This window comes from Vulpes lagopus, chromosome 5 (assembly GCF_018345385.1).
Source record: "Vulpes lagopus strain Blue_001 chromosome 5, ASM1834538v1, whole genome shotgun sequence".
Lineage (NCBI taxonomy): Eukaryota > Metazoa > Chordata > Mammalia > Carnivora > Canidae > Vulpes > Vulpes lagopus.
Window position 1 is genome coordinate 64334651 of NC_054828.1, and position 27808 is coordinate 64362458.

Here is a 27808-nt window from a genome sequence, read left to right on the forward strand (position 1 = left end):
AAATAGGCTTTCAGGGTTGGCCTCATTCAGAGGCTGAAATTTAGGCAAAACTGAAAGAAGGCAAAGGAGGAGATCGTGTGGATGTATCTAGGCAAAGGGCGACCCAGGTAGAGGAATTAGTCCAAGCAAAAGTTTGGAGGAAGGGCCATGTCAGGTGGATTTGAGGAAAAGTGAAGGGGCCAGTGCTGGGATGGAAGAGCAGTAGGAGGGGGAATCAGAGATAAGGGGTACAGGTCACGGCTGGGGTTGTAAGCCACTGCTTGGACTTGGATTTTACTGTGAATGAGATGGAAGCCACTTTGAGAGTACTGGATAGAGGAATGACATGATTTGATTGACATGTTTAAAGCCTGTTTCTGGCTGCTGTCTAGAGAATAGATAAAAATAGAGGCTGGGGGACCTGCTAACATGGTAATCTAGGTGAGAAATGATGTGATGAGAGGGGAATGGAGTCAGGGATCTATGTGAAGACGTGATTATAATGATTTGCCATGGAATTTTGAGTATGGAGGGTAGAGAGATGTCAGAAGGATGAAGGGCGGTGAAGATTAGTACAATCAATGCTCTGCAAGCTCCCAAGAGATTTAAGCATTGTTGGGATGAACTGAGGTTCTAGAAGTAATATGCTTGAAGATAGAAAGTGGTCAGGAAGTGGGATGCTTGAAATTTTGGAGAACTTGTAGGTAATAAAATGGTGAGGAATGGGTCTTGGGAGTGAGTGGCTAGGGTAGGGTGTGGGACAGGATTTTTGGAAGAGAGAAATTTGGGAAGAGGCCAGAGTGTTGAAGGCCTTTGTATATATGAACTGAAATAGCCAAAAATTAGCATAGGTGGTGTGTTTTAGGAAGCCGTGGTGAACTAGGAGTTAACATCATCAAACGGTGAGTAGGAATGACTCAGGTCTCAGTAGATGACATCAACAATGATTATATATGATAAGATTCCAGCTAGGAAATTTTATGGAGTTAGGGAGGAGAGAAGGGGGATGTAATGAACGGGATGTCACAAATACAATGAGAATGTCACAGGAGAAGGAAGCTGGAATGAGAAGCTAGGGGGACATGGACCCCACCTGTAGGCCCAGTTGCGTAAAGGTTGGGACAGAAAGCCAGCACTTGAGATGTGAGGGAAGCAGAGTGCTCAAGGAGGAGCCAGGATTTCTGGAACGGAGAGAAACTGAGTATTACAATAGGACTACTATCCCACTGAAAGGAGAAACCAAGACCTGTCTTTTATGACAGAAGCATATGCCTCTCAGAAAGCTTCCCTTCCACCCCCTTTTTTATCCCAAGGAATCAAATCTACATAATGCAACCTCCATAAAAATCCAAGAAACCACCTTTTTGGTGGTTTTCTTTTTTCTTTTCTTCTTTCTTCTTTCTTCTTCTTCTTCTTCTTCTTTCTTCTTTCTTCTTTCTTCTTTCTTTCTTCTTTCTTCTTCTTCTTCTTCTTCTTCTTCTTCTTCTTCTTCTTCTTCTTCTTCTTCTTCTTCTTCTTCTTTCTTCTTCCTCCTCCCCCTCCTCCCCCTCCTCCTCCTCCTCCTCCTCCTCCTCCTTCTTCTTCTTCTTCTTCTTCTTCTTCTTCTTCTTCTTCTTCTTCTTCTTCTTCTTCTTCTTCTTCTTCTTCCTTCTTCTTCCTTCTTCTTCCTTCTTCTTCCTTCTTCTTCCTTCTTCTTCCTTCTTCTTCTTCTTTTCTCTCTCTCTCTCTCTCTTTAACAGTTTCCATGCTTAGGAAATCAAAGAGCTTCTATGTGCCACTGGACTCCATGAAGACTCCCCGGGCTTCACGAGGACAGAAGCTTCTTTGTTCAGGATCTCATCCTATGTATCTTTTCATCTGGCTCTTGATTTTTTTAATAAGATTTTATTTATCCATGAGAGATACAGAGAGAGGCAGAGACACAGGCAGAGGGAGAAGCAGGCTCCCTTCAGAGAGTCTGATGTAAGACTCAATCCAAGGACCCCAGGATCACGCCCTGAGCCAAAGGCAGATGCTCAACCACTGAACCACCCAAGTGCCCCTGGCTCTTGATTTGTACCTTTGATCATACCCTTTAACAAACTGGCAAACCTAAGGAAGTGTTTCCTGGGAGTTTTGTAAGCTACTCTAGCAAACTAATCAAATCCAAGGAGGGAGTCACTGCAATCTCCAATCCTTAGCCAACTAGTCAGAAGCATAGTTCATAGCCTGGGGCTTGTGACTGGCATCTGAAGGGGAGGGTGGGGAGCAGTCCTAAAAGATTGAACCCCTAACCTGTGGAATATGAGGATTTCTTGAGAATAAGAATCTTGAGGTCATTAAAAAAATTTTGTTTTAGTTGTTTTTGAGGTCACTTTTGAAGAAGGGGACATGCTTTGGTTTAATAGTATGTTGTTGAATGTCATTTGGTCAGGTTTCATTCCTGACAAAACCCCCTGGAATTAAATAGAACTGGTTCCTCTCATATTAATATCCTCTTATGGCAAGAGTATTTTTCAGTCTTAAATAAAATTTCTAGAATAAAAAGGAAGTCTTATATTTGAAACTCAGTCTTGTTTATGCAGCTGACTAAAAACCTAGCTTCCTTGGCATGGTGCCTGGTATTATTACAGAGCAGGTGAGTGCTACAACTAGGAGAAAATTCTCAGGATACGAGAAGGTGCCTGTATATGGAAGGTGAATCTCTCACAGTTATAGGTGAGATGATTAATAGGATTAGAGTACATCACTGCATCTTCCCTGGTGTTGGTAGAATTAGCTATTGAGGAGAGATGTGTATTTCTAGCCCCTTTCATCATTTTTTTTTTCAATTATATCATCTAGGTGCTGCTTCGTTTTTGTTTTTCTCTAAAGCACACTACCCTCTACACAGTACGGTAGGAAATAGTATATTAGGTAGTATGGGGTTAAGAGAAAAGAACCAGACTGCTGGGGTTTGAATTTTGGCTTCTAGCTGAGAGGTTTTATATCTAGGTTCAGTCTTTTTCATAATTAAGTAGTTCACACATAATATTGTATTAATTTCAGATGTACAACAAGATGATTCAACATTTGTTTATATTGCACAAGGACCACTACAGTAGGTCTGGTTAATATCCACAGCTACACTTAACCATATTTTTTTTTTTCTTGTGATGAGAACTTCTAAGAACCACAATTTTCTTTTTATTTTATTTTATTTTATTTTTTTAATTAATTTTTATTGGTGTTCAATTTACCAACATACAGAAAAACACCCAGTGCTCATCCCGTCAAGTGTCCACCTCAGTGCCCGTCACCCATTCCCCTCCAACACCCGCCCTCCTCCCCTTCCACCACCCCTAGTTCGTTTCCCCGAGTTAGGAGTCTTTATGTTCTGTCTCCCTTCCTGATATTTCCCAACATTTCTTTTCCCTTCCCTTATATTCCCTTTCACTATTATTCATATTCCCCAAATGAATGAGAACATACACTGTTTGTCCTTCTCCGATTGACTTACTTCACTCAGCATAATACCCTCCAGTTCCATCCACGTTGAAGCAAATGGTGGGTATTTGTCGTTTCTAATGGCTGAGGAATATTCCATTGTATACATAGACCACAGCTTCTTTATCCATCATCTTTCGATGGACACCGAGGCTCCTTCCACAGTTTGGCTATTGTGGCCATTGCTGCTAGAAACATCGGGGTGCAGGTGTCCCGACGTTTCATTGCATCTGAATCTTTGGGGTAAATCCCCAACAGTGCAATTGCTGGGTCGTAGGGCAGGTCTATTTTTAACTCTTTGAGGAACCTCCACACAGTTTTCCAGAGTGGCTGCACCAGTTCACATTCCCACCAACAGTGTAAGAGGGTTCCCTTTTCTCCGCATCCTCTCCAACATTTGTTGTTTCCTGCCTTGAACCACAATTTTCAAATACACAACCCAGTATGGTTAACTGTAGTCACTGTGCTTCACAGTATATCCTCAGGACTTAGTCCTTTTATAACTGGACCTTTGTACCTTTCAGAGCACTTCCTTTTTAAGATGTAAGGAAAGCAGATGAGGTAAATGAACGAGCAAAAGGTTGTTTCTAAGTGAAGTTTCCTGAAAATATCTTAAAAATGTTATACTAATTACATTTATTTAAAAATCTGTGGATCTGCGGGATCCCTGGGTGGCGCAGCGGTTTGGCGCCTGCCTTTGGCCCAGGGCGCGATCCTGGAGACCCGGGATCGAATCCCACGTTGGGCTCCCGGTGCGTGGAGCCTGCTTCTCCCTCTGCCTATGTCTCTGCCTCTCTCTCTCTCTCTCTGATGACTATCATAAATAAATAAAAATTAAAAAAAAAATCTGTGGATCTGAAATCTTACCATGTCAGTCGAAACCTCAGATTTTCCCTCATACTGAGTGACAAGAATTGGCAGTGATACCTCTAAGGAAACTTTCCACTCCCCTTTTACTTGTGCTGGTTTATCCATTAAATTCCTTTTAATTTTTTTTTTTAATCTTTACAACAGTGATCCTAAGATTTTCTTTTCTCTCTGACTTGTATAATTTATATCTGACCTCCGATATGGATTGTGACTGATGGGGTTGATCCGAGTTCTCTCCTTAAAAGAGGTGTTTAAAAATCAAATTCTGCTTTTCTTTGTAACCAACATGAACACAATGTAATATTTCAGAACAGTTTTATAGTCTCTTAATAAAAATTGATTTAAGGAGCCCCTGGGTGACTCAATAGATTAGGCATCCCACTTTTGATTTTGGCTTAGGTCACGATCTCAGGGTTGTGAGATCTAACCCCTCATAGAGCTCTGGGCTCAGTGGAGAGTCTGCTTAAGATTCTCTTCCTTTCCCTCTGCTGCATCCCCGTTGCCTCCCTCCTGCTCATCGTGCATACACACACACACATACACACTCTCTCTCTCTCAAAAAAAAAAAAAAAAAAAAAAAGAAAAATTCTTTGGTTAAACGTAAACAGCTTTTTGTCAGAATGTTCATTTGTAAGAAAGACAATGCTTGAGCAGAACTAACATGTTCACTTTTTTTTTTTAGATGCTTAAGTCCTTTGAGTGCTTTCTCCCTCTCTCCAGGTTGATCTGCTCTTACATCTTCCCCTGGACCACACAATTAAAGCTTTCCCAGTGGTCCCCTGCTTCCACCTCTGCCTTCCCGTGGTGAAGTCACCACCCAACAGCTAGAATGACCTTATAGAAATGTGAATTCAATCAAACCCTTCCCCTTTACTCAGGTATCCAGTGGAAAGCTGCTTTCACAATAAAACCAGACTTCTGTCTATTGGCCTTAAAGAGCCCGCCTGCCTCTTTCCTGTCATTCTTCTGGATGCTTTTTCAATTCCAGCTTATTGCCTGCTTCCTCTTCCTGGAACATATGGAGTTCATTTTTTGTTGTTGTTGATGTTTTTAGTGAAAGCATATTTTACATGTTTTATTTAAATTCAATTTGCCAACATAGAGTATAACACCCAGTGCCCATCACATCATGTGCCCTCCTTAACGCCCCTCACCCAGTTACCTCATCCACCTACCTCCTTCCCCTTTAATAACCCTCAGTTTGTTTTCCAGGGTCAGGAATCTCTCATGGTTTGTCTTCAAAAGTGCCCATCACATCATGTGCCCTCCTTAATGCCCCTCACCCAGTTACCTCATCCACCTACCTCCTTCCCCTTTAATAACCCTCAGTTTGTTTTCCAGGGTCAGGAATCTCTCATGGTTTGTCTTCCTCTCTGATTTTCTCCACTCAGTTTCCCTTCCTTCCCTTCTGGTCCCTTTCACTATTTTTTATATGCTACATATGAGTGAAAGCATACTGAGTTGATTTCTAACTGCAAGCCTTTGTCCTTACTGTTCCCTTAACCTGGGATGATTTCCTTCAAATAATCATTCATATCTCTGTTCAAATATCACTTTTCCAGGGATGCTTTCTCTAGTCACAACCTCTCCCCCTTACTTTGTTTTCTTTTTTTATTATAGTGCTTCTCACCACCTACCATATGATATATTTACTTGTTGATTGTTTTGACTAAAACCTCTAGAGCATGTGGATTTTTGTTAGGTACACTGCTGCATTTACAGAACTTAGAAGAGGGTCTAGTTTATAGTGGACAGTTGATTCTTGATGAAGGAATGAATGGATTTTTGAATAAAGTAGCTTGGCAAACCTGGAGACCTGTCAGCATGACTAATGGTTATCTTCTCTGATTGACATTATGCCATGGTTTGAACTCAGAATATTTCGTTCCTGTTGGTAAGGCAATGAAAATAGAGAAATAAGAGTTTGAAGATTCCCTGAAACTTGAGACCACCCCTTCCAAGGCAGAGTCCAAGACAAGGCTTTCATATAGGTAGGTCGTTTTGGGAAGTGATCCCAGGACACAGAAGTGGAGCATTTGGAAGAAAGAGAGGGAAGGAATAGTAGCCTATTGAAGGTGCATTTTTAAACTGTTCACCGCTATGGGCAACTATGACTGAATCCCGCTGGGAAAAGTTGGAGGAGTGATATAATTACACCTGAGACACAGAAGAATGGAATATTAACACATTAGCTTCTATGTGGTCGAGGGTTGTACCTGCTGTTAACATCTACCTACTGGAGGTGTGCACATATGTTGGGACAGCTGAGTGGTTCTGTAATGTCCCACGTGGTGGCAGTGGAAGCCCTGGCAGAAAGCTGAACTGAGGGGTTGTTGAGGTACATCTGCACACAGGAGGAGCTGGTTGCTGAAGTGCTGGTCGGAGTAAAAAGGGTTGGAGGAGGATGGTAGATGGATCATGAGAGGTTTCTGATATGGTGATCTTCACTGTTTGCCTCTTAATCATCTTAATCTGGATCAAATTGGCCCTTCAAACTCTTTACGGGCAGAGTTGAGGCATTTTTCTTTTTGGTTGCTTCTAAAAAACCTTCTTGGTCTGCAGTAGGTATTGAATAAGTACCTCTTTACTTTTTGCCTGCCCTAGTAATGTTAGTCCATACTTACTTACTGTTGATCATACATATATACTGTAAAAAGAAACAAAATACAGGCTAGTGTGCCTCTGTTATCTATGAAAAAAGAAATACCCAATCAACCCATGGATTAATCAACTGGTTTTTGTTCTTTTTTTGTGGGGACAGGAACAGGAGAATTGAGACATGATTCATATACTGTAGAATCTACCTGTTTCAAGCGCTTAGTTTAATGATTTTTTTTTTTGTGTGTGTGTATTTGAAGATTTGAGCATCTATCACCATGGTGTGTGTTAGGACATTTTTATCACCCCAGAAGAAATCCCACACTTTACAGCAGCTGCCCCATCTACCTCAAGCCTATGCAACCACTCATCTACTTTGTTTATATTGATGTGTACTTATTCTGGATATTTCAGATAAATGGAAGTGTATTCTATATAATCACACATACTCTTAATTTTTGTGAATATCCGTTGACATTCAGCACCTATTTCCCGAGTGCTCACTGAGCCAGGCACTATGCTAGGCATGGTGCAAGGGTAGATACAGTGTTGAAAAAGGCAGATCTAGTCCCAGGCCATATTCTAATAGAAGAGACAGAAAGAAATCGAACAAACCTGAAAAAAAAAAAAACACATAAAATAACTACTGAGATAAGAGCGATGATGAAAGCATATAATACAAATAGAGAAAACTGATGGTGGAGAAGACATTTGGAATTGTGAGTTTGTGAGAGGAATGTCTAAGCAGGTGAGATTTATACTGAAGTTGAAGGAACTAGCATATGAAGATGGAAGAAAGCTGTTCCATCAAGAGGGAACAGTATATGAAAAGGCTCTGATATGGGAAAGAACTTTGCTTATTTGAGGAACTGAAGATTGACCATTGTGACTGTAACATACTAAACATGCTGATAGAGGCACAAGATTGTTCAAGTCCAGATGGAATGGAGACAGAGGAGGGTGACATGATGCAAGGGATTTGGAGATCATTGTAAGAGGTTGGATTTTATTCTTGGTCTGTAGGAAGCCTCTGAGGGTATCACAAAGGAGAGCGAAGTGAACTGATTGATCTTTAATAGGGTCACTCTTGCTGTGCTGCTAATGGAAGAGACACAAGATAGATCTCAGTTAGGAGGCTGTTCCAGTGGACTAGGCTAGCCAGGACGATGGCCTGAAAAGGGCTGATTTCCATGGAGATGCAGAGAAGTCAATATGTTCAAGATATATTGCAGAACGTAGAGAAAGAGGAGGCCCAGGCCCAAGCCCTAACCAAATATTTAGAACTGAGAGAGAAGGAAAAAGGGAGACTGAGAAAAGTCTCCAGCCAAGTAGAGAGAAAGCTGGAAGTATAGAGATATGGAAACCAAGAGAGATGGAACAGACAACTGTCAAAAGGTACAAGGATGTCAAAGAAGAACGCATGAAGTTTGGCAAGATCAAGGTTATTGGTGACTTTAGCCAGAAAAATATTGGTGGAAAGATGGATGGAAATTTGGTTAGACTGAAGGATGGAGGTAGACTTATTGGAAGAGGAGAGAAGCAAGCCAAGGGTTAAATGAATTAGGTGAGGTGCTTTCCCCGTTCCAGTTGGAATGTACTGGAACATGTTTGAATGTTAGAATTACTCAGGGAAGAGTGAGGGGCCAGAAGACTGAAGTTTGGGGAGAGAGGTCTGGGGAAGGCAAGAGGGGATCCTGAGCATGGCTGGAGACCTTGGTCTTTAATAAAAATAGTGGTATTTCCTCCACTCTGATCAGAGGAAAGAGGGGGAAAAGTAGGCACAAACAGATTTGTCTATTTGAGGTTGTGAAGACAACAAGAGTTCCACTTGGGTGGCTTTCTTTTCTCAGTGGAGTTACATAATGTCTGAAGGATATTGAGAATGTTGGCCTAAAAGTGAGGGAGAGAAGGGCGCTTGGTGCAGGTAAAATTCCCTGGACAAGGGAACAAAGCACAGAGGGGACTCCAGCTTCTTGTCTGGGAGTGTTTGTTACAGAATTGTGGACCATCAGCTTGTAGGGGGGGCGGTCTGGTTATGAGAAGTTTTCAGTATCAGACTAAGAAGTCTAACCTTCACTCTGTAGATAATGGAGAGCTATCTATGCTGGGTTTCATAGGAGAGGGAGTGATGTGAAGGAAATGGTGTTTAAGAAATGTGAATCTTCAGTGTAGACAGGCATTCCCATAGAATGGAAGGAATCAGAGGCAAATAATCATCCGTTAACACAAACACTTTTAGTGTCTGTGTTAGAAAACTAGTTAAGATCTATTTCAGCATCTAACGGTGACCATTTGTGGTATGTCCTCATACCTCATATGTTTACAAATGGGGGAAACTGAGGGTCAGGGGACTAGAAAGGAAAATCTTGATCTATGAGACTTTCATTAGTGTGAGCAAATGGGCCTCTACTCTGTACTCTCATGTCTGATGATAAGAATATTTAAACAGCAACAAGGAGAGGTGTAGCTTCTAACAGATACCTTGTATTCTTTCCATAACAGTGTAGGCTCCAAAATAAAGGCCTGGATTGTATTTGTTTGGGCAGATAATACTAGCACAGACATACAAATTAGAAAATTATGGAAAAGCACATGTACTTGAGAGCATTGTAGCGCCTCACAAACTTTAAGTGCTTTAATCCTGAAAATGGAGACACTGATACAAATTGGAATGATTCATATGGATGAGTGGGATGCTGAAAAAGAAAATTATTAAGAGAAGCATTGATTTGTAATAGAAATTGGAGATTTAGGGTTGGAAGAAGGCATTCAGATATGGTGAGACTACCAGTTTAAGGAATAGAAATGATTGTGGAATATTTATATGCCTAGAGGCCTAGTGAAAAGAGCACAGATTTTGTTAAAACCGCAGTGCTACCACTTTATAGCTGTGTGATGTGGGACCTGAAATGCAACCTTCCCTGGATTCAGCTTCCTCATCTATATATCAGAGATAACAAGTTTTCATGAAAGTTTGACATAGAGTAGGCACTGTGCTTGGCATTCAATGTATAGGAGTTATTATTTATGGAACTATATATATATATATATTCATCATTCAGTCTATTCTTTCAATGAATATAGGGGTGTGCTAGACACCGTTTTGGTTTCAGGAGCTAAAGCAGTTTATAAAACTCCCAGGTTTCCATTTTCATGGAGCTTATATTCTTGTGGAGGTATGTGTATGGGAAGAAAAGAAAGGGCAGTGTGAGTGAAGCTGAAAAAGGAGGTGGAGGAGGTGGTGAAGTGTGATGGTTGAGGTCAGAGGAAGCCAGGTCATATAGGGCTTCACTGAAGACACCACAGGGGGCTCTGTGGAAGACATTCAGTTTAACTACATGAAATGGGAAAGCAATTAGTTATTTTGAGGGGCATCTGTGACATGGTTTGACTTATGCTAAGGGCTCACTCTGGCTGCTGTGTAGGAGCGGACTATGGGGTGACATGGGCAGAGGTGTAGAGGCTCCTATAAGAAGTCCAAGTGAGAAGCAAGGGGGCCTTTGCATTAGGTAGTGGTGGAAGCTGTGAGATCTGGTTGGATATTAGGTATGTTTCCAACAATGGGTTGAAAGGATTTGCTAATAAATTGAATTTGGAGTATGAGAGAGAGTAATCAAGGAAGATTTCTTTGGAATTAAATCTCCATTTTCTGAGATTAGGGAGATGGAAATAGTAGGAGCTATGGGAGGAATAATCAAGAGTTCAGGACATATTAATTTAGAAATTATTTAGTCTTACAAATGGAATGAACTAATAGATGGATGTGTGTCTGGATTTCAGAGAATGGGGAATACTTGAAAATATAAATTAGAAATCTGCACTTAGATAATTTTTAAAGCCTTATGCCTGGTGGAAATGAGCTAGGGAATTAGTATAAAAAGACAGGAGGTCTGAGGATGGGGTTCTGGGTTAAATCAATGCTTGGAGGTCAGGATGGCAAGAAGAAACCAGCAAAGAAGACTGAGAAGTGATGGAGGAGAGTTGAGAGTAGTCTTCTGGAGGCCAAAATGAAGGAAGCATTACAAAAAGCAAGAAGTGACCAGGAATGTCAGTTTTTGCTGAACAGATGAGGAAGAGAAGTCCTGAGAACTGACAGTTGGGTTTGGCAATGTTCAGGTTATTAGTGACATTGACATGAGCTGTTTTAGGGAGACTCGCAAGGAATGAAACCAAATTAGAATAGGTTCAAGAGAGAATGCAACAGGAAATCCAGACAGCAACTGTGAACAATTGCTTCAAGAAGTTTTGCTGTAAAAGGGCACAAAGAAAGAAAGATGATCAACAGAGTTTTGTTTTGTTTTGTTTTTAAGATGGGAGGTAGAGTTTTTATTTATGCTAATGGAAAGGAGCCAATAGAGGGGGAAATTGATGTAACTGAGCTGTAGAATTCATGTTAGAAGTTGTGAAAAATGTATAATACAGGGCTTTAAAAGCCAATGAATAATCTTAGACTCTATATCGTAGACAACATGAAGTCTTTGTAAGTATTTGAATAGAGAAATGACATAAGACTCTATATATGGGCCCACAGTTAAATTCCCTGAACTGATTTATAAGCATTATTATCTCTGATAACCCTCCTTAAAAATAAAAGATGGTAAAGTCTCAGCATTGTAAACAGCGCACCCTTAGGAAGACTTACAATGTGCTGTATAACCCGGACTTTAATACTTTAGCCCATTGAATCCTACCAGCTATTCCAGAGGATGTGCACTATAATTGACCACATTTCGTAGATGAGGAAACTGAGGCACAAAGATGAAGCAACTTCTCCTAGGCAGCAGCTGTAAGTAGTGGAGCCCGTAATCGACCAACAATCTGGTTCCAGAAATACAGCAGAAAGCATTATGTTTGATTTTTCTCTCTCCATGTAGTGCCTTTTGAACTGTAAATTTCTTTTGGCCCCATTTATAGTTAATTTATGGGAATCTAAAAAAAGTTTGCTCTTTCCCTCACTCAAATATTTTGCCCCTCTCTTCTACAAATTGCATTTCATTTATTATAGCTCACTTATAATAGTATAGCATTGTGCATAATTTACATATGATATGTATAGACAGACTCTATTCATATACCTGTATAGCCCTTGAGGTGCTTGTCAGGTGCAGATTCAAGCAAATTAGAATGTTTTTGGTAATAGTCACTTCATAATTGCATAGTGCTTTATTGTTTCCACATAAGCAAGTTTATGCATTTTCCTTGCAACCCTGTGTGTTAGAGTAGATATAAATATTGCTGTTAAGCAGATGAGGAATCAAAGACTGATAGAAATTGGCACAGTGCTCAGCTCAGAGTAGACACTTAATAAATAGTTGAATAAAAGAATAAACGAACAGATGGTCCAGAGTCATAGTCACAAGAGTTCGGAAGAACAGACCAGTAATGGAAAGCTGGGCCTCCTGACTGCTAAGCCAGGGCCTTTTCATTATACTGCAGTTGCCTTGAATTTTTTTTAATCATTATTTTAAAATAAAATCCTTTGGCTTCCAAGTACGAGCAGTTAAAATATCATCAAAGAGGTGAGATGGAATTCTTTACTAGCTGCATCTCAAATTTAGAGCTGGTTTTCGATTGAGTGTTGTAGTGATGCTACAGGTAGTAGACATTTCTTTGGGTCAATATCCAATTAATGTCTCAGCAGATTGCTAATAGAGACTGGATTGTAGGGAGTGCTATTTTCGAGGTGAAATGGGTGGGAAAAAGAGACGATTCTCAATTACTGAGATCATTAAAATATTGAGGGCGATTATTTACACATTTAGGGTGTGTTAGTTCTGAGTTGGGCACATGCCAGCTTGGGTAATTGGTATCTTTGCCTGCGTGTACACCTCTCTCCATTTATCGTAACAGGCTCTGAGGGCAATATGCTCTCCGGCATCCTGTTTGGAGCACTTCTGTAGATTTGCTTCACATGATTAGATTTGCCAGATGCCACGCTTGAACCACGTCTATTCCGGGGGTGGGCAAAGAAGTGCAGCTTCTCACATCCATCTTTTAACACAAACTGTGACTTGGCTCTGGCTTCCCCTCCCTGAGAAGGTGGGCAGTAACGCTTTCTGGATGAGGAAGGCAGGTGGTGCTGAGGAGCTAGGGAAGGAGGGTGGGGAGCACATATTTTTACACTCTTGGTTAGCCCAGAGTGATTTCACATGGCCAGCCACTGTTGGAATGTGATGGGCATTCGTCAAAATCAGTGTCACGTCCAGTTGTTCAAGTTTTGCTCTGTGGGGAAAAAGCTAAAGCGAGGGCTCAGTGTTTCAGTGTGTCTTAGGCATGAGTCTTTTGTGGGGGGCGAGGAGGGATAACTGTTTATTTTTGTATGGGGTACGTGTTGTTGTTGTCATCCTGTACAGAGTGCCAGGCATTCTTACACATCTTGATGAGAAGACACACAACTCTATTTGAGAGTTCCATGCCGTTGCATAAAACCAGTAAGCAGACCTGAGACCCCTCTTGCCTCTAACTCATGCTGGTGGGGGGCATCAAGATGCAGTGCTGCTTTACATTTGTTATCTTAAAGAGCCTATCGATACAGAATACGATTAGCAAATGGCATCCTTAAGAATTGTTTTCTGGAAAAAGGCATCTGTATCATGTACTCGGTAAGAATCATTTGAGCAGCTGAAAATATCTTCATTTTTAAGAAAAATATTGGTCCTTTTCAGAGACACCCCTGTACCTGCCTATTTACTGAAGTGGGATTGTTTCCATTGAAACAGGGATGAAAGTTGTCTTCCTAAGTGTCAAAATAGAATGTCTACTCTGCTTGTCTGGCATCAATTAAAAAAAATGTATACTCCCACATCCTGTAGCACTCAGCAGAGAGCCCAGGCTTGCATGGACGGCCTCCTGCTGAAGCAGGTTTGAAACAGTGTTTGGAGAAAGATTCCAGTTCAAGGGACCTACTACTTCATAAGAGCTGAATAGTCTCTGAACTGTTGCTGAGGACAAATCCTATCACCAAAATACAACACATCTTACCTAAAACCTTAGGTTTCTGGTAGAATGTATTTGTTGAATAATTTTTTAAACCTTCTCTTCTTTGAATCTGACTTGTTGAGTACAACTAAAGTCAGGTTCTGGAGTTTGATCAGAGGCCAAGTTAAGCAGCAGCTATTTGAAGAATGTTTCTTAGTCAACAGTGCAGTGCACATAGCAAGTGCTTTCAATAAACAGTTGAATTAATGAAACAGTTGAATGAATGAAAGAGTTGAATTAATGAATGAACTGAAGGGCATTATGTATTCTACTTCTTAACCCAGGAAATATTGTGCAAAAAAACTCCTCTGAGGGTTTATTACCAGCGGAGTTGTCTTTCCGTATGGATTCACATACTTCTTTTGACTTCATTACTTCCTAAGTGGTTTCTGATCCATTTTAGTTTTTAACTTAGCTGTTTCATATATTTTAATATTACAAAAAATTCTCAATCTTGGAGCATTTTAGAACAGATTTAGTCTTTTTCATGATCGGTTGTTTAAAATGCTGCAAGTCCTCTTAGGGAATGAGGTGGGCATATAAGACACATGAAAAAGAAAGCAGCAACAAAATAAAAATTCTCAAAAGAGAATCCTTTCTCTCAGGAGAAAGGGATCTACTCATTTCTCCCCATGAAGGAAAGAACACAGTTCAGTCTTGAGCTCAGGGCCATGGTGGCACCTCCATAAAGAAACCCCCAAAGCTTGGGCACTGCCAGGGCAACCCTCCAGCATGGCCATAACGTACTGTATTTATCAGAAGCACCAACTCATCCACCATAGAAGAATCCTAATTGAAAGAAGGGCTTCGTCGTAGTGATGATTTATAATCTTTGACTTATTTTAAGTGACTTAAGCCTTAGAGAAGTTTATTGATTTTAATTTGCTTTAACAAACATTTGTTTAGAGCTTTCATATGAGTTGGGCACTTTACAAGAATGGTAGGTCTTGGGGCACCTGGGTGGCTCAGGGGTTGAACATCTGCTTTCAGCTTAGGTCATGATCCCAGGGTCCTGGGATCGAGTCCCACATCGGGCTCCTCATAGGGAGCCTGCTTCTCCCTCTGCCTGTGTCTCTGCCTCTCTCTCTCTCTCTCTCTCTCTCTCTCTCTCTCTCCGTGTCTCTCATGAATAACTAAATAAAATATTTTTAAAAAAAGAATAGTAGGTCTTCCTGTTGAGCTTTCTGAGTACACTTTGTTTTGGGGCAACACTTCTAAGTCTATTCACTTTCTTTTACCACAGAGATCCTTCCTTAGATGTGCTAGTATTATTTTATTTACAGATTTTGATAATTCACTGTAGGTGAACAACCTGAATAATTCAAGTGCTTTTAGATGAACTTTTGGGTTCAGGTATTATTGTATTCTCGGAAGTACAGCTTTCAGCAGGTCAACCATCATTCAGGAAGGGTGCAGGCTTTCTTGGACTCCTGTAGTTGAGCAGCTTGCAGGGGATAGTATTTCTGGCCTCTTCCTAACAGAGGCAGTATGCATTTTGAACAAGGCAAAACACAAACTGCATGTAATATTCGGGCTGTGCAATAATGGCACCCACCCCCAGTGCGACGTACATTAACATATTTGCTCAGTGATGAGTTGAGCAGAACCAGTTACTGCTTTGTCCTGGACCTTGATGGATTACTGGTTTGAAAAGCAGGCAGAGATCTGTAGCATAGCACTCATTCTAGCAAAAGCTAGTGGTACTGTTGCTTTCTCTTTACTGCTTTTTTAATTCAGCTACATGTAGAGAGGGTGCTGCAAAGAAACACATTATAATTTATGAGTTGTGGAATCTGCTGCACCAAGATCCTTAAAACTGTAATGCAAGCTTGTTTTCTTTGAATTTTGTAAAGAGAAAAAAAAAGGTATCTTCTTTCCTCACTTATGAAATTGGATGCTTAAAAATTATAGCAAAGTATGACTTTAACAACTTTGTATATATTAGGAGGAGGGAATCCAGCTACTCATCCAAGATGAGTTTCTAAAAGAAAATAATTTATATATTCTGTTCAAAGTAATTTGCCAGTTATTTTCTTGGAGTTTGTTTTCTTGACCAAGACAATCACTTTGTAGCAGATACAGTCTTTAGTGGTGAAGAACGTGAGCCTCTGACCTAGATGATCTGCTTATTTTCCCCCTGGTTTTGGTTCTGTCAAGATAGGTTCATATAATATCATATTTTAATGTAATTACTCAATTTGAATGATTTTTGTTTTCAAACATAGGATGTTGGTATGCTTTTGACCATTATACATCTATTAAAAATGTTTTTTGAATCTCTCTTGTTTATCCCATTATCCTAGAGGTCTGAGAGAAACAAGTATGAAAAGGGAGAAGGTGAACATTACCAACATGTGCATACTGAGTTGTTTCACCAGAGAGCTCTTTGTCTGTAAGGGCTCAATTTTACTTTTGCTTGAATGAATACCATATACTGAAGATGTAATTAACTTTTGTGATTTCATTACTATTGACCAACCATATACACACTTTTTAAAAAAATACTATATAGGAACACCTTTTATTTTTATTTGATGCAATTAACCCTGTTAGGAAGGCAGAGTGAGTTTTACCATTGAAGAGGTTAAGTGATTTTTTTCTAGCTGTCATGGCCAATATGTAATAGACTTTTTTGTTCAACTTAGATTATTCCGTGTGGGTCCTGTCACTCTCAGGAAATAGGCTGAACGTGATGCAAAAGATGGTGTGGCATCGAATTCCTTTGTGTATAATAGTGTTTATTCAGTGGTCATCAGGGGAAGCTATTAGATGCCATGAGAAAAATGATATCCCAGGGTGTTGGGTTCAGGGTGAGTTAGGTGAGAAATCTGATAATAAGTTGAATATTCTAGTGCTGTGATTGCAGTGTATCCCCCATTCAAAATCAAATGGAACCAAGAAATATGTAGACTCGTATCTTGCATCTAAATACACTAATCAGAAAAAATCTTTTTGTACATAATAATAAAACCTCTTAAGCTGAAAAACAAAAAGATCTCTTTTGGTAGTTCTGAAAAATCATGCTTCAGTGGAAATAAGTGCATTTGGTTTCTTTGCCCACATTCCAAAACAGGAACAATAAAGAGAAAGAGAAACATGTTATTAGAAGGTTAGAGAAATCAAACTTTTGAAGAGGAAAGAGCTGTTAAGATTTGATAACTTATTTTCTTTTTCATGAATTCTTAGGCTTTTTGTCCATTATATTAATACTGTGTCCCTGAACAGGGGAGATTTGTATCTCACAAGTGAATACTGGAAGCCCTTGATTTTTTACTTCTGTTCACTAGAGATCATTTCAGTTGAGTCTTTAAAAACAGCACCATATTTAGGGAGTGGGCAAAATAGGGAGATGTTGGTAAAAGAGTACAAACTCTCCATTATAAGGTGAATAAGGTTTGAATATTGAAAGTATAACTTGATGACTCTAGTTGATAACACGGTATTGCATAATTGAAATTTGCTAAGAGAGGAGAACTTAAATGTTTCCATTCCTCTTGCCTCCTGCCCAACAAAGTGTAATATGTGGTGTGGTGGATCACATTAACTTACTGGGGTGTATGTGTGTGTGTGTGTGTGTGTATGTAAATTAAGTCATCATATTGTATACTTCAAATATCTTACAATTTTGTCAGTTTATACCTGTTAAATAACAAAATTCACCCAAGTAAATTGGAAGATAAGTTGGCTTTATTAAACGATTCCTGAATCTGGCAGTACCCCAACTAGCAAGTAGAGAGGCCTTAAAGGAGTTGTACAAAGTAGAAGGTTTTTCTAGAAGGAGGGTGGGGGTGCGAAAGTTATTAGCAGAAGAAAAGGATTGTTATAGGTGAGGCAGCTTTTTTTTAATAATAAATTTATTTTTTATTGGTGTTCAATTTGCCAACATACAGAATAACACCCAGTGCTCATCCCGTCAAGTGCCCCCGTCAGTGCCCGTCACCCATTCACCCCCACCCCCTGCCCTCCTCCCCTTCCACCACCCCTAGTTCATTTCCCAGAGTCAGGGGTCTTTATGTTCTGTCTCCCTTTCTGATATTTCCTACCCATTTCTTCTCCCTTCCCCTTCTATTCCCTTCCACTATTATTTATATTCCCCAAATGAATGAGAACATACAGTGTTTGTCCTTCTCCGATTGACTCATTTCTCTCAGCATAATACCCTCCAGGTGAGGCAGCTTTTTAAGGAGAAAAGCAAGATGCTGATGATCTTATCATGCACAGGATCTCATCTTTCTTGGGGGTGGGGCATGGAGATGGCCTACGTAGAGGACACATTTGGCACATGTGTCTGACTGGTTAAGACTACATTTCTGGGGGGAAGTTGAAACTGTAGTTAGATTATGTATTGTGCTTTGGTTGGAGAATTAGGCTAGATCTAAGTGACATCATTTGGGCCTGTTTTTGTGTCCTTTTTTTTTTCTTTTTTTTTGAACAAGCCTTTTCCCACCCCCTTTTTAATTAGACTCTAAGTTTAAATGACAGATATGATCAAACTTCAAGGCATTAGTGTCACTCTCAGATAACCATTCTCAAATTCCCATAGGCTATTGATCCTTTGTGTGCCAGCCATACACCATGATATTTTTACTTTAACCTTTGTGATATTCGCAGGTTACGTCTTCAAGTTTTACATTTAAGTTGGTAATTTTTTGTTGTTTTTCAAATTTCTTGTTTTAGGGAGGTCACTTGTTTCGTGGTGAATGGCTGCAAATATACATTTAAAGCTTTTGAAAGAATACAATGCAGTGGGGAGATTATTATGATTACTATAGATAGGATGATTCCCCCTATTTGGAGTGTACTTTAGAGGCACAGTCTCTAAGAACCAAGCCAATCAAAATTAAATAAGTCAAAGAAGGACCCCATAGAAGGAGTCACCCCTTTAAACTGCTTTAAGACAAGCAGTTTGTTCTTATGTAATTGAATTTTAACTTACCCAAAAGTGTTAATCCAGGCATAGTAGGTGGTGTTGGACACAGCACAGACACCTCTTTGCTCAACTAAAGAAAATCAAGAGCTATTTTATTATCAAGGACAACTTTGGCTAGAGAGTTTAAGGATCTTTGTTGGGCTGCTATTGCTTTAGCAGCAGATTGTGTAGTAATTTTAAGAATTAAGGAGTTCTTGGTCATAGCCTCATTTACATTTATCCCTAACCAGGGAGACAGGGACTTGCCAAAAGGAGTAAGTTCTGAATTGAGAAAGCCTTCTGATATGTCCTTTTAATTCAATAATGTAAATTTAGGGGAGACCAATGACATGTCATATTTTGCTTGTGGAAAATTAGGGGCACAGTTAGATTTTTTCCTAGTCAAAAATAAAACAGGTTACTTCTCCTCCAGCCGCCCCCCCCCCCCCCCCCCCCGCCTTGGCAATGGCCTGGGAGATACAGATGAGGATACCATCCTTCCAGGCCCATGTTAGAGTAAAGAAAAGGAAAAGAAGGAGGAAGTATTTTGTGTTCAGCCAGAGTATAGTCTTGACCCATTGTCTTGTGTGGAAGCAGTTCACCTCAATGTCAGCTACTTCTCCTCCTCATTAATTTGATCTAGAGGTCTCAAGCATCTTCTGGCTTTGGGAACTTGGTAATTTCCGTTTTAGTGGCGTGAAGTTGTCTTCCTCTGATGACGTTGTTTAATACCAAGTTATCAGGCTATAGACTGATGGAAGGTTCCTTTGAATTAGGATTTGATGACAGGCTCGAGCAGAAAACATTAGAGACTTAAAGTAGCTGGTCATGCTAGCATGAGGCAATATGGGATCAGTAGAAGGTTGTATATTGATAGAATTTTAAGAAGATTTTTGAGATATCTATGATTCATCTTTGTGAAGTGGATGCAGGAATGCGAAACTGAAAAAAATAAGGTTTTGTCAGGGAGCTTGGAAAAAACAAGCTGCTGTCTTGGGTTTCCCATAGCCCTGTCTATTGAATTAACAACCATTATTTGTTTATATTACCTTATTTTTTTTAAGAAGCAAGACTGTTAGGTCATAAGGACATTAGGATGGCAAAAGTCTGGCAATGAGGGGCAATTTTTGCTGAAGCCAAATGGACTTTACCTACATGAGTATCATCTTACAAATATAATCTGAAAAAGACTTAATATTTATTTGATAATATTTCCTATGTAATTTACATTTATCAATATCAATTTATCAATGGCAACTATTTACTGGTTGAAAATGGGAAGCAATAATATTCATCTGACCAGTTTTCTCTTAAAGCCATTTCCATGATGATGGGACTCAATTATATTTTTTATTTCAGTCACTCCTGATAAATAAATTAGAAGAAATAAAAAATATCTGAAGTAAAAAAAATTATTAATATTTATTTGATATTTCCTATGTAATTTACATATAAAATAAGCCTAATTAGTTTAGAAAATCTTTTGAAATATTTCAGATCAAAAAGACCTCTCCCCCACTTTTTAAGAATTTCCTTTTGGGAAGCTTGTCAAAAATATCAAAAAGGGTTTTAAAGCTCTCATCTAAATAGGATCACAGATCATTATGAAAGTTAATATTTAAAAGGTAAAGAAACTTACACAACCTTGTCAAAAGCTGCTCAAAAGTCTAAGAAAACTTTCTTTTTATTTTATTTATTTTTAAAGATTTTATTTATTTATTCATATGAGACAGAGAAGCAGAGACACAGAGGGAGAAGCAGGCTCCCCATGGGCAGCCCGATGTGGGACTCAATCCCTGGACCCGGGATCACGCCCTGCGCCAAAGGCAGAGGCTCAACCGCTGAGCGACCTAGGCATCCCAAAATTTTGTCTTTTAAAATTTTAATTTTGCAACAGCTTAACTTTGATATCAAAACTTATTTTCTCAATATGTTTATTTTCATCTTAGCTGGTTTGACCCTATATTAAATTTTTTTCTCCATAAACCTTTTTGTTTTTCCATAATTTTTTAAATTAGGTTTTTTATTTGAATTCCAATATAGTTAATATGCAGTGTTATCTTAGTTTCAGGTGTACAATATCATGATTCAGCAATGCTATATGTTTACTCAGTGTACATGATGATAAGTGTACTCTTAATTCCCTTATTTCTCCCATCCCCGCCCCCTTCCAACCTCCCCTGTGGTAACCCTCTGTTTGTTCTCTATGGGTAAAAGTCCTTTATTTGCTTCCCCCATCCTCTTTGCTCAACAAACCTCTAAATAAAAAAAAAAAATTCCAATTTTGTCTTACTTTTTTTTTTTTTTTAAACCAGCTTCATTTTAGGACAAGATTATTTTTTCCTTAACAAAAAAAATTCCTGTTTTTCATACTTCTTTTTTTTTTTTTTTAACTGAAAACATCTCACTTTACTGGCATATGGTGATGTTTCTCTTATTTTTATAGTTTTAATTACATATTAGAATTTTTGACCCTTAGGAAACCTGATTCCTATTGAAAATCAAGAAGTAAGTAATCATGAATGGTCTGTTATGAGCATTTATTTTTAAATTTGCAAATTTATGAATATGTTTTAAAATTTCCAGAAGCATGTACCTTTAAAAATCTTAAGATGATAATATTAACATATATAATTATTTTGTTTTTCTGTAATAAGCCAATTATAGATAAACCTATGTTTAGTAATTAGTGTTCTATTATTTTGTCTTATTTGAAAATGATCTAGGTAGTTAATGAATTTAACTCATTGAATTTAGCAAAACTTCTAGGGTTTTAAGTTATCAAAAGGATTTGGAGAAAGTGTTCTTAGGAAGAATTCCTCTGCCTTTTGAAGTTCTTCTGTTTAATTAAGAATTAAATTAAAATGAGATGGATTGATCGGAGAAAGTCAAATTTAGTTTTCCACACGCAGGGAATCTATATAGGCATGAAATTCTAGAGATAGGTAACATGAGGCTTATATGACATTCTGAGCTAAAGAGAGCAGGGTCAGGTCTGAGGACACAAAAGGTAGGAAGGAAAACGTTAGCAAGAAGGTAACAGAAGATCTTTGGAAAACAAAGGTTTCTGTGTTACACAGATAAGTTTCTAAGGTAAAGAGGAATCTCTGTTAACAGCTCTTTTTCTGGTATAGGCAGGCAGTTGGGGGCGGGGAGGTAAAGATTTCTTGGATTTGACTGCCTTTAACTCAAAATAATCTTTATGATAAAGTGGCCCATCTTGGAATGGCTTGCGATTCCCCCCCTGACTGCCCTACAATATTTAGAAAATGTATCTAAAACTTCTTATTTAACTTGTTTTCCACAGTTAGATTTAGATTACTTACAAAAACTTGATTAAACATTAGATAAAATCAGTCATTATTTTAAGCTATTATTTTATTGCTAGATCTCATAAAAGAGAACATAAACAGGTAGAATAAGTTTTGTATTTAATGTTGATAACTCTAAAGATAGGTTTGTTTTAATCAAACCATCATCTCAAACTAGCCTTCCCATTGATTATTTTTTTCAGATAATATGAACTTAAAGACCATTTGGGTTTCTTTCTTTCATTCTTTTTCTTTTTCTTTCTTTATTTTGTGTGTGTTTTGGTTTTTTTAACCAAAACAGAATGCCTAGAATGCCTAGTCCTTACAAGTGCTTGTCTTCAAACCAACTTACAAGTGCTTGTCTTCAAACCAACTAAATAGAGCTAGTTTACAAAGTAATTTTGGCAATACCATCCAGAGGTTAGAAACATACTTACAACATACACATACAAGAACATAAGATGGTTGCAGAATGGGTAGCTTTTGTTTTAGAATTACTGCTGTGAAATAGGTGCGAATTTTATTCCTTAAAAAAGTAGGATCTGAGTTCATTTTTCTGGTAGATGGAATAAGTTAAGGTCATTAGTCTAGATGGCTAAACCTTCTTTAATTATGGAGAAGATGACTTAAAATTTGTTTGTCCTTGGCAAGTCACATTTTATTTTATTTATCTATTTTTAAGATTTATTTATTTATTATTCGAGAGAGAGAGAGATAGAGAGAGAGAGACAGAGAGAGAGACAGAGAGGCAGAGACACAGGCAGAGGGAAAAGCAGGCAGGGAGCCTGACATGGTGCCCGATCCTGGATTTCCAGGATCACACCCTGGGCCAAAGGCAGCACTAAACCGCTGAGCCACCCGAGCTGCCCAGCAAGTCACGTTTTAAATAGTCTCTCTCCTTTGCTTTTATTTGATAAAAATTACCTCTGTGGAATTGGCATTTTTAGAGAGCTGGATTAGATAAGGGTTCCTGGAGAAGACCAGGCAGGACACTGAATGACACTGAATATTTACGTTTTAAAGGCACAAGGGAAAAATGCAGGCACTTTGTAGAATCACCTGTGTTCTCTTAAGGTAAGAATTTTTAGAATACTTAGAAACCTTTTGAGATAAATGAGGGAGGTTTTTGGGATTGGTTAAAAAGGATTGGTGGTTTTGGAAGTGTTCTTGGAACGACACCTCTGGTTCTGTAAAGACTTGACTTGTCAAGCAAGGACAACTGTTTTTACTTTCTCCAGCAATTGAGTTGTTGCCTAAGTAATATCAAAGTACTGACACATCCATCCATCTATGAGAAAGTCTTCTTTTCCTCTGGGTACATTTAACTTAGTGGAGAAGGCCTAAAATTTTCATCAGGGTCTGAATATCAGCTTTCAATTTGGCCACATTTCTGATTTATTAAAAAAATTAAAATATCATACCAACTTTTAGCAGGACAAACAGTAAAGATTTCTGGCAGTACAACAACCTTACAGACCCAAGAGGCTTCCTTAAAGAGAGTGTGAAAAAATACTATTTTTATAAGAACTTGAGCCACTCCCAAAGATAGCCAAAGAAAGAACTGATGACCTGCACGTCCTGGGCAGGCAGAAAGCCAAGCCATGTTCTTAGGGTGTAAAACAAGATGAGCAAGAAGGAAATAGTGATTCCCAGGAGAGAAAAAGATTAATAGCCAGTGTATCTGGATTTGGAAAGGAGAGATAAAATGCATTTCTATTTTCCTCCCTCAGCTGAGTTCAGGAGATAAACTAAAAAGAAGAGGAATTGGTTTTGGCACATGTAGTGATCTGAGGGCTGAGAGATTGAGCCCAGTGTCAGACTCTATGCTTTGTGGGGAGTCTGCTTGAGACTCTCTCTCCCTTTCTCTTTGCCCCTCCTGCCCATGCTCTTGTGTGCTCTCTCTTTCTCAACTAAATAAATAAATCTTAGAAGAAGAAAAAACACTGTTGAGGATCATCCCTAGAAATATTTTACTGTGGCTCTTAGTTCAGTCGTGGACCAAAGGGTGAGGGCTCTCTGAAGAGCATCCCCTGTAACCTCAGGTGGTTTCATTTGAAAAGGTAACCGTCTCTTCAGAGTGAAAGGGCAGTTCAGACAAAATGAGTAGTTTGAGAGCTCAAGTAAATAAGTGTTGAGGAGAAAGCATTTGCTTTGCCCTTACAGGTCCTTCTTGCTAGACTAAGAATCAGATTGATATGGGACTGATTATACAGGAGAAAATCAAATTCAGTGATGTAAGTATGGGGAGTCCGCACAGACATGGCAATTCCAAAGACAGTGAGGCAACATGACACGTACATGAGCCCAGGAGAGGCTCGGGTCTGAGGATACAACAGGGAGGAGGATCATTTAGCAGGAAGGTGAGAGATCCTTAGGAAACAAAGTTGCCCTATATGTAGATAAATTTCTTATGTAAAGAGGAATCTCTGTTAATATAGCTCTCTTCCTGGTACCAGCAGGCAGTTGAGGGGGAGGTGAAGAGCTTTTTCTCAATCTGCTGGGTTTTGTTTGCTTTTAACTCAAAATAATGTTTATGCCAAAGTAGTTTACCTTGGGGCTGTCTGCCCTTGGTCCCTACGGAAGAAGAGAGGGGAGTTATGTCAGTCTTAGTGTCTTTTGTCTTAGCTACCTGTTGTATCTTTAATTTCTTATTAGCCTTTTGTATAACAAACCTCTCAATGACATAATTTTGGAATCTCAAAGCCTTTTGGAGGCTTCTTGGTACCAATTAAAATAGTCATCCCATTCTGTTGACCTAATTTGGGAACCCTTCCTTTGAAGAGCAGTTCTTAAATGAACAGTCTTGTCTAATTGGAACGTTTCCCCTAATGGCCACCATAATTCTAGGTTGTTGCTAATAAAATGTTTCTGTCTTGTTAAATACCTGCAACCCCAGGGAATGTGAAAGTAGTTTACTAGACTGTGGAATTTAAGGATCCCTTTAGCTAAGCCTTTGGATTTCCTGGGGTCAAACTAAGATTTAAAAGGGATGTGCCTTAGGATGCCCGGGTGGCTCAGCGGTTGAGCGTCTGCCTTTGGCTTAGGGTGTGATCCTGGAGTCCTGGATTGAGTCCCACGTCGGGCTCTCCCTCTGCCTGTGTCTCTGCCTCTCTGTGTGTGTCTCTTATGAATAAATAAACCAAATCTTAAAAAAAGAAATAAATAAAAGGGATATGCCTTGGGGTTGGGGATTATACTTCGTCGGATGGAAGTTTTCTTGAGTTTGACAAGTGAACTAGGGCCAATCTAACCTGTTCAATGACCAACTTACCCTGTCATGGGATCCTTCTTGAAGTGGTGAGCACTCTAGCAACCTTTAAGAGCTCGGCCCATGCCCATTAATTTTGGAAGCTTTTTGGCCTTCGAAATCCCAGTAGTAATAGCCTTTACTTTACACAAAATAAGATGAACAAATATGTGGCTTCATATATTTGCAGTACTGTGTCCTGGCCATAAGAAGGCCCTGTGTGGGCCACCACCAGTTCCCCTAGAACCTTACTGAGGTTTTCTACCTGGGGAATTTTGGTCTCAAAGACTCTGGGCAGCCCCGTCTGCCAGCTTAGTCAGGCTCTGGGCAAAGCTGCAAGCTCAAGTGGACTTTGGGCAAACACGTCAGGTCAGTTGGCTCTGGTGTAACAGTCAGTCAGTTCAAGCTGACCTGCCCTGTAAAGGAAAGCCAACCAGGCTGGGAGCTCAAATGCAATGAAGACCCAGTGGAACTTAGCACAGCCCTGGAAAACGGCAAGAAGATGGTGAGCTCAAAGGGTTTGCGTGGGTATCACACCTGAGGGTCTATCCCCGAGGGATGCTGACATTCACTTTGGATCTCACCACTGACACCAAATCTGTTAAAAAAGAGAATTCAGGCAAACTGGAAAATCTAATTGGCTTTATTAAACATAAAAAGCCATGAATCTGGGAGTACCCCATCTCGCAAGAAGAGAGGTGCTCTAAGGAGTTGTACAAAATGGAAGGTTTTTGTAGGCAGAGGGCAGGAGGGCTGGGGAGCCCCTGTGGCTGACTACTCTGGCACGGATGGAGAAGTTCCTGGCTGACTGGTTAAGACTACATTTCTGGGGAAGCTTTAAACTGCAATTAGATGATGTATTGAACGCCACTTGGAGAACTCCGTCTAAGAGACACCATTCTGGGCCTATGGGTTTGTTTGCTTTTGTAATCATACCTCAATTCAGCTGGAGGAAAACAAGGAAAAATGGGAGGATGTAAAAACAAGATTCATTAATTTCCCATTGATTACGTGTTGAAATGATAACACTGGATATATTAGGTTAAAATATTAAAATTAAAAAAATAACTCCATGGTCACTATGCAGAATTCTTGGAACAATTCAGTGTATTTCATAATAATAGATGGTGCAAAATAAACAAATATTGTCTTCCTCCCCTCACGTGCTTAGGAATTACTGCTGCTTCACACTTTGTGCTTGATGGTTCCCAGGAGCAAAAGTATATGCAGGACAAAGTGAGAATTCGCAAAATATTTCTATGCTCTTTTATTCGCCCATATTTAGGCCATATTACACAAGTCAAAATAAGCCCATTATTCCTCCTTGGTCTTGGGGTACGAGTCCCTAAACTTTCAGTGCAGGAACTACTGACTGGGTTTTCTTTCACCGGGAATGAGATGTGCCTTCTGGAGAGTCAACTGCACCATCAACCCAAGTTCACATTCCCAGCAACTTTAACCCTCTCCCTCTCTCTCCATTAAATTCTAGGACAGTGTTTAAGACTTCAGTTTCTTTCACTTTCCTCAAGTTGTTTAGTCAAGGAGAGTCTGGCTTACGATATAAAATAGGATGTTTATTCTTAAACCAATGCATATGGACTGAAGCTTTATGTTCTAACTGGCTTGCTGAGAGAACAGTATCACGACTCGTAGACTTGGGAGGTGGTGCTTTCGTTCTGTTAGAAAATAAGCAACATGACTTAATGAGGACCTGTTACATAACCACTGAACCATTTCCAAATTGTCAGTTCCTGTACCCATTGTTAAACTCGACATGCAGCTATGTATATGTGTAAATTTATGCACATCGATTAAATGACTACTGTGATAATTTATTTAAAACCTAAATATGATCCCATGGATAAAATATATAGCCAAAATGCTCTTCAGAACAATAAAAGTCTGAAAAGTTCTCATGGCTACTTCCTCTTGTGTGGCCTCCAATCTGAATGATTCTTTAAAACAACCACAAAAGCTTTAAAGATACATGGTGGAAAAAGGCAACTAACGCAGCCTCTACAGCTTTTTCTCATGCTTATTAATGTCTTCCCTTAGCTGTTGCTCAATAATTTTTAACCCTGTCTCCTGCACTTTGTTCAGTGTAGCAGAGTGGAAAGAGCTGCCTGAGTCAGAAAACATGAATTCCACAAATCAGCCTTCTAGTCTGTTTTCCCTGCAAGAGTATAAGCTCCATGAGGCAGGGACTCGGCTCTGGCTCATTTTTGGATCTTAAGCATCTGTCATAAAGTAAATGGATTTGTTTCACAAAAGTCTGAGTGCTTTCTTTGGGCCAGCCACTGTTAGAGATGCTGGTGACAGTACAGGAAAAGAAACAGATAAAAACCTTGCTTTTATGGTATTTATGCTCTATTGGGAAGATATATGTGATAAGTGCTTTGAAGGACAATGCAGCTGTGTGTGTAGAGGGGCACGGTGCTACACAGAGTGCTT

At 39.4% G+C, this 27808-nt stretch overlaps 1 protein-coding gene across 5 annotated transcripts in view; it reads left to right on the top strand.

The window, feature by feature from the left end:
* TAFA2 (TAFA chemokine like family member 2) overlaps positions 1–27808 on the top strand; it is a 451018-nt gene that overhangs the window by 178017 nt on the left and 245193 nt on the right. For 2 of the 5 annotated variants that reach the window (XM_041757446.1, XM_041757441.1), the window contains exon 1: positions 25753–25862. The exons of 2 other annotated variants lie outside the window; for them this stretch is intronic. In XM_041757446.1, coding sequence (XP_041613380.1) covers positions 25813–25862 — 50 coding nt within the window. In that variant the 5' untranslated portion in view covers positions 25753–25812. Of the gene's footprint in view, positions 1–25752; positions 25863–27808 lie in introns of those variants that run through there. One more of the 5 variants, XM_041757443.1, reaches the window with a different exon arrangement.